General features: G+C 42.2%; 2 protein-coding genes across 2 annotated transcripts in view; both read left to right on the top strand.

Annotated features, from left to right (window-relative positions):
- spred1 (sprouty related EVH1 domain containing 1) overlaps positions 1–6,178 on the top strand; it is a 36,859-nt gene extending 30,681 nt beyond the window's left edge. Inside the window, exons 5-6 of the mRNA XM_080871235.1 lie at positions 2,176–2,331; positions 2,472–6,178. Of these exons, the coding sequence (XP_080727361.1) occupies positions 2,176–2,331; positions 2,472–3,158 (843 nt within the window). The 3' untranslated portion in view covers positions 3,159–6,178. The remainder of the gene's footprint in view (positions 1–2,175; positions 2,332–2,471) is intronic.
- A 3,813-nt stretch (positions 6,179–9,991) lies between these two features.
- On the top strand, positions 9,992–13,313 carry fam98b (family with sequence similarity 98 member B). The gene is made up of 8 exons (XM_080871236.1): positions 9,992–10,152; positions 10,288–10,436; positions 10,529–10,651; positions 10,736–10,908; positions 11,494–11,574; positions 11,662–11,778; positions 11,885–12,052; positions 12,139–13,313. Exons 1-8 carry the CDS (start codon positions 10,115–10,117, stop codon positions 12,457–12,459), a joined length of 1,170 nt encoding a protein of 389 aa, XP_080727362.1. The 5' UTR covers positions 9,992–10,114; the 3' UTR covers positions 12,460–13,313.
- Positions 13,314–13,660: the final 347 nt, after the last annotated feature.

A 13,660-nucleotide genomic window follows, 5' to 3' on the forward strand; every position in this document is an offset into this window, starting at 1 on the left:
TGAAGTGTGTGTCGTAAGCTTTTAGTATGTGGGCCAGCCTTCCCTGTCCTCAACCCCTGTGCCTTTGAGGGCGGAAGTGCATGGATCCCTGATGTTGGTGTGGAGCCAGGTTGCCCGTGGCTCCGCACCACCTACAACGCCCTCTCTGCATTCCTCCCCCTTCTCGTCTCCTCCCTCAAACAGCCACATCTCTAGGGTCAGATCAGCTCCAGATTGGCCCCCACGCATGCCTTTGAATAGTGGGGGCTTGGGCTAGCACTTTAAAAGGAAGCCCAAGTCTGTTTCCCATTTGCCCCGCCGCCCCTCGCTCCTTTCTCTCTTTCTCTCACATACACATACAGCTGTCATCTGGCTTTTTAAGTTCTCTGCTGCATTTCTCCAGCTGGAGCTGGTTTATGACATTCCCTCGGCAGACTCTTTGGCCTCTCGCTCCCTCTCCCCCCTCTCTCTCGCTCTAGCTCTCTCAGACGCGCACACACAAATACAACACAATCTCATTTTTTCCTGCTCTGTTCTTTCTCTTCCCTCTGCCTCCAATGTCTCCTGTTCCTCACATTCCCCTGCAGACGCTGTCGATGTGTGTTGCACCACTTGGTATGTTTGGAGGCAATGAAGGAACAAAGTCACACACACGCACACAGACCATGTGTTAGCAGTCTGTGGGGTGGGTGGGGTAGGGGGCTAGTGGAGGAAAGGGGGGGGTCAAAGGAAGCATCTCTTAGCAACCACAGGACAGTAATTACTGTAGCAGCAGCTGGGAGCAAACCAGATTTCCGCTGTGCGTTAAAGCACTGGCGTGGGCTACTTTACACACGGCACTGACTAACTACAGCCAGCACCACCTCCACACACAGAAAAGAGAGAGGGAGAGAAGGTGGGAGAAGGAGAAGAGAGGAGGACTAACCCTGCTTTGATGAGGTCGAGATGTGTGTGGGGGGGGGGGGGGAAAGAGGGTCAGCTAGCCAGTGCATACGAGGCTCGAATACGGTCCGATCGAACTCGAAGACGCCTCGGCATGCATCCATCTGTGTTTGTGTATTTTCGGTTGCGACACGCAGAGAGAAAGAACCTTCAGTTTAGCGGGGTCACTTTGAGACATCACAGGAGCGTTTAGAAATAGGCAGGCACGTCCGTGAATGTGAAGTTTAGCCTCGTTTTGAGGGCGACCGGTACACAGTTCTGCTTATTTTCCCGTATCTCGCGTGAACGTTTGAATAAGCTGGAAGTTGTGAACATAGTTGCACTGAAATCAAGCTCCACAAAATATCACAAGGCTCTTAACATAATAACTATCCTCCCCCAACTCTCATCACCTCTGCATGCATGAATCATGAAAATCACTGCTGCTTTTGATTTTTGTTGCCATGAGTACTTAAAGTATGAGGCTATTGCTGTTGGAGGCTCCTTTTTTAAATATAATTTCTGTAGATGTGTAAAAATATTTTTCCTGCATTTGATGTCCTCTGTGTCATTCACAAGATGTTATTTATAGGCCGATTGATGTCAACAGTGAGCTTTCTTCTTGTAATTGTTGGAAGGAATTAATTGTTCGCTTTCACGTTGCAGCGCATGGTTTCCAACATCTCTTTTTTTCGGCATTGTCAAGAGCCTTTTTAGGCCAGTGTTTGTAGATTTTTGCATCAGCTAAAATGTTTGTGGGAACACATGCAAGGCTGATGGGAACTCTGAGTTCTTAACAGAAGGGTCTTGAGTCATCTACACAGCTCAGTCATTTGGACAAGCGTGGGTGCAGGATGCCCCCTGGTGGTTAAAGTGGAACACACACACACACACACACACACACACACACACACACACACACACACACACACACACACACACACACACACACACAAACGACAGCCTACACACACTGAGTCAAAGCTGTTGTAATCATGAAAACTGAACTGATTGACCATTAGAGCTTTTAACAGTGAAGCAGTATCGTGAAAAGTGAGAATGGCTTTTTTCAGGGGGGATTAACAAAAAAAAATTGATAATTTGCAGATTTTTTTGGTAAGCAGAGTGACTAAAAATAATTACAAAAGTTGTTATTGCATCATCAGAGTGTTAATTCACTAGATTTTCTTTGTGACGTGTTACTAAGGAAGAAATTTGAACATGTTTTAAGTTTCATCCTGTTTCGCATACTTACCTGATTCTGTATACCTGTAGGTGTGTGATGAGCCTCCTTCCATCTGTACCCCGATGAAAGAGCCCTTCTCTCCTCTGAACAATGTCGTCTCCACCGAGCCATTCAGGGGCTGCTACGTTCGCGCCCAGCCCTTTGACGAGTTCCCCTCCAGCAACAGGCGCTACCTGCCTCCACAGGTTTGCCTTTGCCTTACTGGCTTATATCAATATATAATTCTTTAAATTAAGGTACTTTTTATGTAGTATTTTCCACAAAGTGTTGATTTCTAGTCTTTCTAGCAATCTGACTTATTCCTCTTTTGATTTTCTTCTTTAAGTCAACTCGCCGTGTCAGTTTTCGCATGGATGAAGAAGAGATCGTCCGCATCAACCCACGCAAAGACGTGCTCATCCGTGGCTACGAGGACTACCGTCACCCTGTCATGTGGAAACCTGAACCTGACCGTGAGGACCTGGATTTCCCCACTGCATTTCACAAACTGGACAGTAAGAAGTGCGAGTACCTCTTCCCCGATGGCCCCGGTGGAGACTCCCACTCAGGCCCCGGAATGGGTATAGGAACAGGTATAGGGCTTGGGCTGGGCAAGGACACGGCCATCAAGACTCAGCCGTCGCCCCTCATGAAGTCCAAAAAGAGCAGACGGCGGCGAGAGGACGGCGAGCGTTCACGGTGCATCTACTGTCGGGAGATGTTCAACCACGAAGACAACTGGCGGGGGCAGTGCCAGGATGCCCCCGACCCAATTAAACAGTGCATCTACAAAGTCAGCTGTATGCTATGCGCCGAGAGCATGCTGTATCACTGCATGTCTGACTCAGAGGGTGACTTCTCAGACCCCTGTTCATGTGACACTTCTGACGAGCAGTTCTGTCTGCGCTGGTTGGCCCTGGTGGCGCTCTCGTTTATCGCACCCTGCATGTGCTGCTACCTGCCTCTGCGCGCGTGCCACCACTGTGGCGAGGCCTGCCGCTGCTGTGGGGGCAAGCACAAGGCCGCGGGGTGACCCGACACCGGACACTGGGACGCCATCAAAGCTAGCAAACAAAGGAAGTGGATAAAAGCGGAAAATTATAAGCTGGCATCCTTTTTTCATTCCCCTCTCAGACGGGGTGATATGTTGTTGATCCCCACTTTGAGGGCTTTTGGAGATTTCAGTTTGTGTTTGTCGCCGACAAGCAGCAGCGGAGGACAAAACCATATGCTTTGTGGGGGGTAGGGGGGCTCTGAGCATCAAGCTAAGCTCAGGAGCTTAAGCTGAGGAGAAGAAGAGGAGGAGGAGAAGTCACGATTAATAGACTTGGAGATGTTACTACACACATCTGCACATGCAAACACACACCTCTCTCACATTCACACTCATAAGCCAGGCCACAAATATCAGACTTCTAGTACAAGTTATGTGTAACTTCATGAAGGAAAATTGTCTTTTGTACAGAGAGCGACGACTTCACGACAAAAAAAAGAAAAAGAAATCAAAACTATTCTGCGCTGAGGAAAAACCGTACTTGCTGTTTGGGTATGCTAAAAGGGATATGTTTTTGCTTGTTTGTGAATTTGCAGTTAGGTAACAGTGGCCTTTCCTTCATGGCTTAAGCATTCGCTGACAATGTAATTATTAGACAGAGAAAAGTGCACTATAAAATGATATTCCCCCCGAGTAAAGGTAATCCTCTGAAATTCTTGTGGTATATTAACCACCGTGTTCTATTGTAATTTTAATGCTTGAGAGTAGTTGCTGTGGTGGATGTCTGGCCATTTGATTTCCTTCTTTCCTTTCCATCACTTTTTTTAAGCAGAGTAACAGATTGATTTTGAAGGTCCACCTTGGCACAGCTTGCACAGTTCATTTAAAAGACGTTAAAATGACTAACTCGCCTTCCTGAGGTGATTTAGATCGTTTGATTGCATTCCAAAATAAAGGGATCGATTCTACGATTAGAAGGGAAAAATATGGTAACAACTTCACTACATTAAACACCCCCTCCCCCCATATATTTTTAGTTCCTCATAAGAAAATTGCATTTTAGAACCATATAAATAGAAACCAACACACAACAGTTTCATTTACTTCAGTGAATCTCAGTTATAGTCCAGTTATTTACTGCTGTAGTGAAATTGGTGGGGTTTTTTGTTTGTTGTTATTTTCTTTTCTTATTTTCCTGCTCATTTTTACAATTAGTTCCTAATCGAGTGTTAAAATGTTGCTCAACCAGCAAGTTTTGTTTTGGTGAGGTAAGGGGTTACAGTGCTCCTTGGTTAAAATGACATGGCACTTAAATTAGACTATTCTTTGACTGATAAAACTCCAGATTTTGGAATTAGCCTGTTCAAATATTAAGTTAAAATCCTGTTTTTGTTTTGTTTTGTTTTTTTAGTGGGTTAAAAATAAAAGAGCCAAAACCAAAAAAACAACCCTCTTTTTAAAGCACTGCTCTCCAAGCTTTGGTTGCAGCACCCTCTTAAATTCCCTTGTTTGACCTCTGAATCTTTCTGTTTTTCCCCTTCAAATGTTGTGCAAATGTGGTTATTACATTGTTCCTTGAAAGTTAGTCCACTCCTTCCATGAATGAATGAATGAACGAACGAGTGAAGGAATGAATGCATTGTTTTGGGAACGCTGAGCATCTCAGCTATTAAACCCTGAGATGTTCTGTGTGTGTGTGCATAGGTCTGCATACGCAGAGGTGGTTTTATGTTACGTAACGTCACCAGTGACTACGTGATTCAGGCTTTGACTCATAACAGTACTGACCACCATCCTGCTTTTGGAAGCCCTGGCTTCAGAGTAAACAAAGTAATGAAATGCACTCATCGGCTTTCTTGCCAAGTTAGATTGAGAAGAGTGACGCTCGTTCTGTTAATATGAAGACCGAAAGCAGGTGGAAGCAGCTAACCGATATCTCTAAATTGCATGAATCCCTTTTCCCTTTAAATTAAAAAAAAAAAAAGTAATCAAAAAGCGCATTTTTAAAAAAATGAATTACATATGGATGCACGGATGTTTAAAAATAAATTGGCCAACGCCAGCATGATATTTTTCCACATTTTAATGTGTTTTTTGTTGTTATTTATTTCCGTCTTTGTCCAGGGAAACAAAGAAATCTTCACCCTAAATAAGACTGTTAAAAATCTTCTTCATCACATTGGGGTTTTTTTTGTTTTGTTTTTAATACTCACAAGAAGAAGAAAAAAAGGCGGCGTGGAGACCAGGGATTATGGAATGTCAGTGAAATTCGGAGTCTTGTAGTGATGACAGATGGAATAACAGTTAGCGGTGCAAAATGGCTAGAAGCAACAATTTGAAACAACTACCAATGGGATGGCAAGGGATACTGCTGACTGACAAAAGATGGGGCAGGAAATAAGGTTTCCTATGCAACCAGTGTCTGAAAAGTCTGCTAGCAGCTGTCCGCTGCAAAGCGAGAGGTGGCAAGCGAAAATCACTTTATATATGGACAGGGCTATAGCCAAAATTAATGACCAGAAATATTGTCCAATTGGATTTCCTGGTAGGCCAATATCGGTTGACGAGGGCAGCATGTCGACATCTGTAGTCCACTGCACAAACATGGTATGACCTGTAAATTGGTAACCTCAGGAGATGGATTATGTTTGCCTCCGTTTCAGTCTTAACTACACTTCATATTTTGTAAACAGATGTGAATGATGATAATCTTCTGGTCTAACTCTTGGCAAGAAAGACACTATCCTGCACTCCTCACCCAAATGTCCAAATTTAAAACCCTTTGGGAAACAGTATCTACATGGACTGTTTGGCAGTCTGACCCAACAGAATATTCAAAATTGAACTTTGAATAAAAGTCACTACAAGAACAGCTTAGTTTGGACATCTGGCTGCAATAACCCAAATGCTCCCTAACTGCAAAGTGTAATCCACCTCAGTGGGGTTTTTTTTAAAATAGCAAATTTGGTACAACATCCAAATGCTGTTATTATCAGATATGCATGTTTTCCCACCTCCTGTCACTCAAAAAAGGAAAAAAAAAAAAAAAAAAAAAAGAAGAAGAGAGAAACCACACCTCACTTAGTAGTACAAGAGAACAATTTATCTTCCAGATTCCTCCCTAACCAATGCTCCCTTTACTTTCTATGCAAACCTTCGAATGTGGGGAAACGCATTGACCTCTTGGCGGACTGAGTCAGTGACTAGACAGGACATTTTAAATACTATATATAGGTAGACGACAAACCCCTGGTACCAAACTCCAAACACCTGTAAATATGTAACACTATATTTAAGTACTGATAATAATCCCAGTTTTTTGTTTTTTCGTTTCTTCTTTTTTTTGTCTTTGAAATTTTAAAGATAGAGTTGTATTTATCGTTGCTGTCAGCATATACCGTAGCTTGAAATGACAGCATTTGTACATAGGTCACCTTTTAGTATTATTTCACATTGAAAAGTAGAGGGCGTTTGTGATGGAAATGACTATTGAGTTTCTAATAGAGTTCCTCTCTAGTTTTGTATGGTGGAAGGAAGGATAGTGCTAACACGGTACAGTAGTGGCAGTCCACTTGTTTTTTAAGTTTGAGATATATATATATATATATATATATATATATATATATATATATATATATATATATATATATATATATATATATATATAAAAAATTTAAAAAAAAAAACACATACGTATAAAGCTGCTAGATACAATCACTAATTTTATTGTGTTGACAGAGAAAATCAGCTATGAACGACTGTTAAACCTTAATTCTCCAACAGCATATAACGACAACGGTCAGTTTTGCAATGTTTGATTGCTCTGTGTGATGAAGTGGACACTTGTGCATGTGTGTGGGTGCGAGAGTGTTACTATATTGTGCCCACGGCTGTGTGTTTGTATGTGTGTGCGTGCTAGATTCCAGGTAGGTTGGCGGTGTGCATGTGCGTTGGTGTGTGTGTAACCAAATGTTTGGTTGGTTGTCTTTTTCTCCCATTGTAATCTGATTACCCTGCATTATTGCAAGCTGAACCAAGGTTTGATGAACCTGATTAAAACTTGCTGGCTGAGAAGCAAAATGTAGGACGTGCATTTATACAAAGTGTAGAGAATGCTGAAATAACACTTCTCATTCTGCATTAACCAGCACAGTGCAACTTCCTGTCATGTACTGTATTATATATGCAACATGTGTCTGTCCGCTTTAATATATATATATTTTTTTGACCTGCATTATATAAAGACTTCAGTTTTAACCACTTTGCTGCTAGTCTTTTATCCTCTTTCAATCTTGGAAACTGTGCATATCTTTGGGAATGCATACAAGTGTACATTCTTGACATTGTGTAGATTAAGAAAGATGAAAAAAAAGCTATATAAACCTGTTTCTCTTCAGTGTATTGTTTTAAAAACGGTTACTTTTTACAGCAGTTGAGTGGTTATGTTTCAATTCTCCGATGCTTTGGTGCACTGATGATACTATACGTAAGCTTTTTTTCATCTTACAGCGCTCGATGTAACATTTACGTGATTAGTTCTAAATAGTGGAAGACATTTGTGTTTTGAAACTTGCAGTATAAATGGTACTATTCTTAACTATTCTGTAAAACACTGCCTGTTTTCTTACTTTTCGTTCTTTCACTTTCTCTATTTGTGCACATTTCTTTTTCCTGTGCATTTTTTTTTTTTTTTTTTTTTTGGTTTCCCTTTAGTGCCATCTGCTTTCACATCCTGACAACCTCAAAAAAGTGCCTCACGTCCATCCTAGTTTCCATCTTAACGTCTCTTGTTCTGGTTTTATTGGTTTCTACACGTCTAGGTATTATCATGGTTCGAGAATACCAAGTATCTGTTGTAAAATTTATAGTACCAATAACTCATGTCATAGTTGTATTTTCTTTATACAGATGTAGCTTGTTACTTTTCATAAATATAATGTAAATATGCATACATATGTTTGTAACTGTTTTTATGTTACATCATACACTTGTAATTTGACATATCAAATAACATTATCATAATAAAATGGTGAGTTTTAATCTTTTTGCCTGCGCTTGATTGATTTCTTGATCACAGCCAACATATACAATGTTGCATAGAGAAAGACAAAATATAAGAAGACATACATTTAGTGAACCGCAACATTAAATGGGTGGGGACCTCTGAAGATTGACAACCAAGACTTCAGCAACAGATCCTTTAGGTTCTATACGTTGTGAGGTGGGACCACAAAATGTAGAACTAGTTCAAGCCCAAAACCCATCTAGCCATCGATTCATCTGTCTTCTGTCACTTATCTGGGGCAGTGTTGATGGGTCAGCAGTCAAAGCAGAAATGTCCAGACCTCACTCTCTGCAGACATCTTCCCCAAGTCTTCCAGGAGGACACTGAAGCATTCCCAAGCAAGTTGAAAGATATAATCTCTCAAGCATGTCCTGGATCTCCTCCCAATGGGACATGGCCAGGAGGCATCCTAATCAGATGTCTGAACCACGTTAACTGGCTCTTTTCGATACAGAGGAGTAGCTGTTCTACTTTGAGTCGATGCCAGTGGTTGCAAAGGACGCTGCAGAAAAGACTTTATCAACAGCTGAGAGATCCAATGTGCTAAATTCTTACAAAATTCACAGCAACGTCTGCCGGTAATGGTATGCAATAGAAATGTGAGCTGTTTCTCAGAAGCCATGAAGGCAGAATTTTCTGTCTATATAGAGGGCCTTTTAACATCGTGTTGTCTTCAAAAAGATTCCTGATTTTTTTTTTTTTTTTTTTTTTTTTTAATCTTTAGAACTTGCTAAGATTTAAAAAGAATTATTCTCACTTAGATGGGCAGTAGTATAATTAACAGTGATGTTGATAGGATTACGGACTCATCATTATCCTGCAGAATAAGGTTTCCACTATCAGGAAAAGCAGTTGTCATAAGTGGTTGTTAGTGGTCTAGAACATTAGGTGGGGGGTAGCACCCACATGGAAGTCAGGACAAAGTTTCCCAGCAGAACATTCCCTAGAGCATCACACTGCCTCCATGATGTTGGCTGCTTCCTTTGGTGCATCCAGCCGTCATCACTTTCATCATACCAGTCGGCTGACAGTTCAGTTCTGATGCTGATGGCCCCATTATAGATGCTTTCATATGTTTATCTACACTTTAAAATAGAGGATTTAAGTGTTCACCTTATATAATTGGATAAATATCCTCAGCTTTAATAATAAACATCAATAAAAGTGACTCAGAAATGCACTCATTGTGAGCACAGCGATGAGAGGGCCCTGCAGCAGTCCCACCAGGACGTCGCCCGGGTGGTGTTTGTAGTCAGAGACGCGCGTGTATCCCACATACAGAACGACACCAGGAAGAACTGGATGGTGGGTCGAACCAGTCTCGTCCATTTCCCCTGCATCCGGGCCTGGACATAGAGCTTTACACACAAAAGTACAGATTCGAGCTAAACTTAAAGGTTACACGCACATAAAAGAACCAATTTTTGTGGAAAAAAAAGAAAGAACAAGAAAACAAACAAGACAACCCCCAGGTTAAGATTGGAGCCATTTATCTATAGCTACAATCTTTTCGGACCATTCCCTGTAAACTCTAGACATGGGTTCAAAGTCCCTTAATTGACCTTTCTCTTCCATTCTGATGCGAAATTTGGTCATAGGTCTAAATGCCTAAATGAGCTGCTGCCATATAATTGGCTGATTAGATGTTAGCATTTGTATTTGTCATCTATTTTCCGACATCAATGCACAAAGTTTATTGTTTTAATAGACACGCTTTACTTACAGTTTTGCTAAAACTGGCGGAACCTAGGCGGAACCAAAGTTGCGGAACGTAGTTCTGAAATCCGCCCGTTTCATTCCGGGTCATTGTCTTGGTCGGACCACAGTGGAGGCGGATATCCACGATAACAGAATGAATGGATACTAAAGCCCCCTGTGCTGTCATGTTTTTAGTTGATACACGCGCGTGAAACAGCTCGCGGCTTCAGCGATGGAGTGTGACATTTTGGACTCGTTAGAGCAGCTTGGGTAAGCGAAGTCACTGCTAGCATAACTGTTTAGCTTCCACATCCTGCGGCGTGTTTTCAATCAAAATAAAGCAGCCAAGACCCCCGTCTAACTCCTGGATGTGTTTGACTTTTGGTGGTGTGTGCTGGTCCGTAGCTATGACGGCCCTCTGCTTGAGGAGAAGGCGCTGCTCAGAGCCGCGGAAGGAGGCCTGCAGTCGCTTGAATATGTGGATCTCTGCAAGTGGCTGTCAGCCAGGTTAAAGCCCCTGTGTGACCTGGAGGAGAGCATCACCTCAGGCCCAGGTGAGCAGCATCCATTCTCACCTTAATCTGATCTAAAAAACAGTGTCTAATCTTTGCGCTCACATCTGTTTTGTTTGCTCTTCTCCTCCAAGACGATATGGACAGCCTCCAGCTGGAGATGAGTGGTCTGCTGAGGGAGCTGCACTGCCCCTGTGAAGTTTCAGGGATTCTCAAGGGCACTGGGCAGAAAACAAAAGACCATCTCAAGTTTGTCTGTATGTATCATTCTGTGTAATCCACTCTGTGGGCTGTAAACTGTAAGTAAGTAGGAAGATTAGATTTTTGTGTCTGTTTTTCAGTGTTTTTAAGCTCTGAGCTTCAGGCCGCCCAGATTGTGAGAAGCAGGCAAGTCTCTGATAAACAAGGCCAGAGTCCAGTGAACCAGGAGCTCACAGCAATCTGTGAAACTCTGAAACTACCTGTGCCAAAGGGACAGGAGGCCGCAGGAGTTTTCTCTCAACTTCAAAATAAGGTGAGGCTGTTTAAACTGCACGTGATTTCAGTTAGGATGAGCAAGAATAAGGCTCAATTTACTGATCAAAATGTATGTATAGTAGTAGCAGTGTGCGCAATTCTTTTACGGTAATTGCAAAACGATCAAACAAAAAAAGAAAATGAACAAAGATCTGCTCCTCCTTCTTTAACACAAGGCATGATGCAATCTTAAAAAAAGTATTCTATAAGCTGTAGATAAGAACCCACTCGGACACAGTGAGAACATGCAAACTCCACATAGAAAGGCCTTGGGGAGATGGTGTGGTCGAACCCAGGACCTTCTTGCTGTGAGGCAACTACCGTCCCACCCATTCCAAAATAATCAGAGTAACACATAAAAAAAACCTCTTGGCTGTGTAATTTAAATGTGTAGCACTCTCTGCTCATTATTATTAGGTGGCACAGACAGACATCGACACATTTTCTTCCTGCATTGCTTCATTAGCTGTCAATACTTGAGATAGCAAGTTAGGAGGAAATTGTTGTGTGTGATACATTAATCATTGTATTTTTACATCACTGTCTCTCTTTGATCGTTTTGTTGTTGTTGTTTGTTTAACAGGTTGAAAACTTGCTTAAAACCCTTCCTGGTGCCTCTGTTGGAAACCCAGTGCTGAAGAAATCACTCGGTAGTGAACAGTGGGTATGTATATGATTGGCTAGTAGCTACACTGTACTGTGTATGTATCTGGTTGTATTGTTGTTACAGGTCTCTTTTTAATGCTTGCAGGAAAAATTACAAAGCATCAACGCAACTCTATCGTCTGAGTACGAATGTCGCCGCAGGATGCTGATCAAACGGCTCGACGTCACTGTTCAGTCATTTGGGTGGTCAGACAGAGCCAAGGTATGTTTACAGTCACACTTCAAACTAACGTCTGCTTGTTTGAAGAATGTTTTGTGGTTATTTGGCGAATAGCGGGAAGCATTCAGATAGTTGTGTTGTGTTTTAGGTGAAGGTGGACAGCATGGCAGGAGCCTACCAGCCTAAGAGACACTCTCTGAGGCCTCAGTCCTTTGTGGACATAGCGGCGCTGCTGGCTGCCAGAGAAGATCTCTGCAATGTGGTGAAGACCAGCAGCGGCTCGAGCAGGGAGAAGACCGCTTGTGCCGTCAACAAGGTGCAGCAAACGTTTCCCACGGTCAGAATAGTCGGGCCGATTTGGACGTTTTCTTCATAGACGTTCTGTTTAACCTGTCTTTGCAGATCTTGATGGGAAGAGTACCAGATCGAGGAGGACGTCCCTCAGAGATCGAAGCCCCGCCTCCTGAGATGCCCCCCTGGCAGAAAAGACAAGATGGCGGAGGTGGTGGCTGGGGAGGACGTGGCGGCGGTGGTGGTGGGGGACGAGGTGGAGGAGCCTGGGGACAAGGAGGACGAGGTGGTGGAGGTGGATGGGGAGCAGGAGGAGGAAGAGGAGGGGGTGGAGGTGGTTGGAGAGGAGGTGGGTGGAATCAAGGAGGACACGGCAGACACGGAGATTACGGAGGACACAGTGGGCACGGAGGGAAGCGAGGACGGTACTAGTATTAGCTTCCACTCATTGTCCTTTGCTGGGTTTTGTTGTTGTTTTTGTTTTCTTGCGACACTAGACGTAGTTTTTCACATGACCTCAACTGTTTGTTTGGTTTTTATGGATGAAAAGCTGATGGATGGTTGTCAGTATTGGGTGGAAAACCTTAAGCTTTTATCTGTGCTCATCGTTCCCCCCCCCCTCACTATTGTCATCAGTGTTTTTAAAGTGAAAGTAGCACTCAGTACATGAGTTTTCACTCATACAAAAGTGGCAAACACAAACACTGTGGCCATAATATTGCAGTTACACTCCAAATGAAGACTGCATTCTAAACACTGGCAAAGTGACTTTAAATGATAAATCCAGCTGAGATCCTTTTATATACTACAAAAACAAAAACACATTCTGCAGCGTTCAGGTGTTAAGTATTTAGTGTTGCAGTAGTTGGACACAGCCTGTATCTTTAACATTGCTCAGCACATATACCATATCCATGCTTCAGAACAAAATGTAATGTCGTGCCTCTTGTGCATATTACTGTAAATTTGCACATCTGGAATATTAAGAGGCAGATGGATTGAAGGATTTTTAAAATGATGACTGCATTTTAAATGTGACCTTTATAAATTAATAGCTCCCTATGCTGCATGGACTCTGATGACTGAAACCACTGCTATCTGAATAACCTGATTACAATGAGGACAACTACACTGTAGTTCCATTGATTGATACTTCAGTATGCCCCTTTAAGCACAGGAGACTGTTTTTATTTTTCCCCTTCCAGGATCCTGTAATAGTTATTTATATAATGGTGAGAAGCCTTTTCTTGTTGTTTTTAATTAATAAACCTCTTTCAATTCTACAATCATGTTGTATTGAAATGATTAAAAAACAGCAGAAGTGGTATAGCACATTTCTACCACAAGGTGGCAGCCTGGACTCACATAAATTGAAGCTACAGACGACAATTTATTTCCAAGTTTTTATTCTTGGCTGAAAATAATTTTTACACTTTTTTTGTTTTTGTCCAATGGCATACCAAGTTCAGTTCAATAGATACAGTTTGTACAACAACCAATATTCATCAAAGCAGACTTTTACATTGTGTACATTATGAACAACCTGTACATGGACAAAACGCTTACATCATATTTTCAGTCTCCAAACTAAGACTCCGTCTTTCTGCCAGAACCAAACAATCAGAAGGAAATT

This window comes from Rhamphochromis sp. 'chilingali' (assembly GCF_963969265.1).
Source record: "Rhamphochromis sp. 'chilingali' genome assembly, chromosome: 21".
Lineage (NCBI taxonomy): Eukaryota > Metazoa > Chordata > Actinopteri > Cichliformes > Cichlidae > Rhamphochromis > Rhamphochromis sp. 'chilingali'.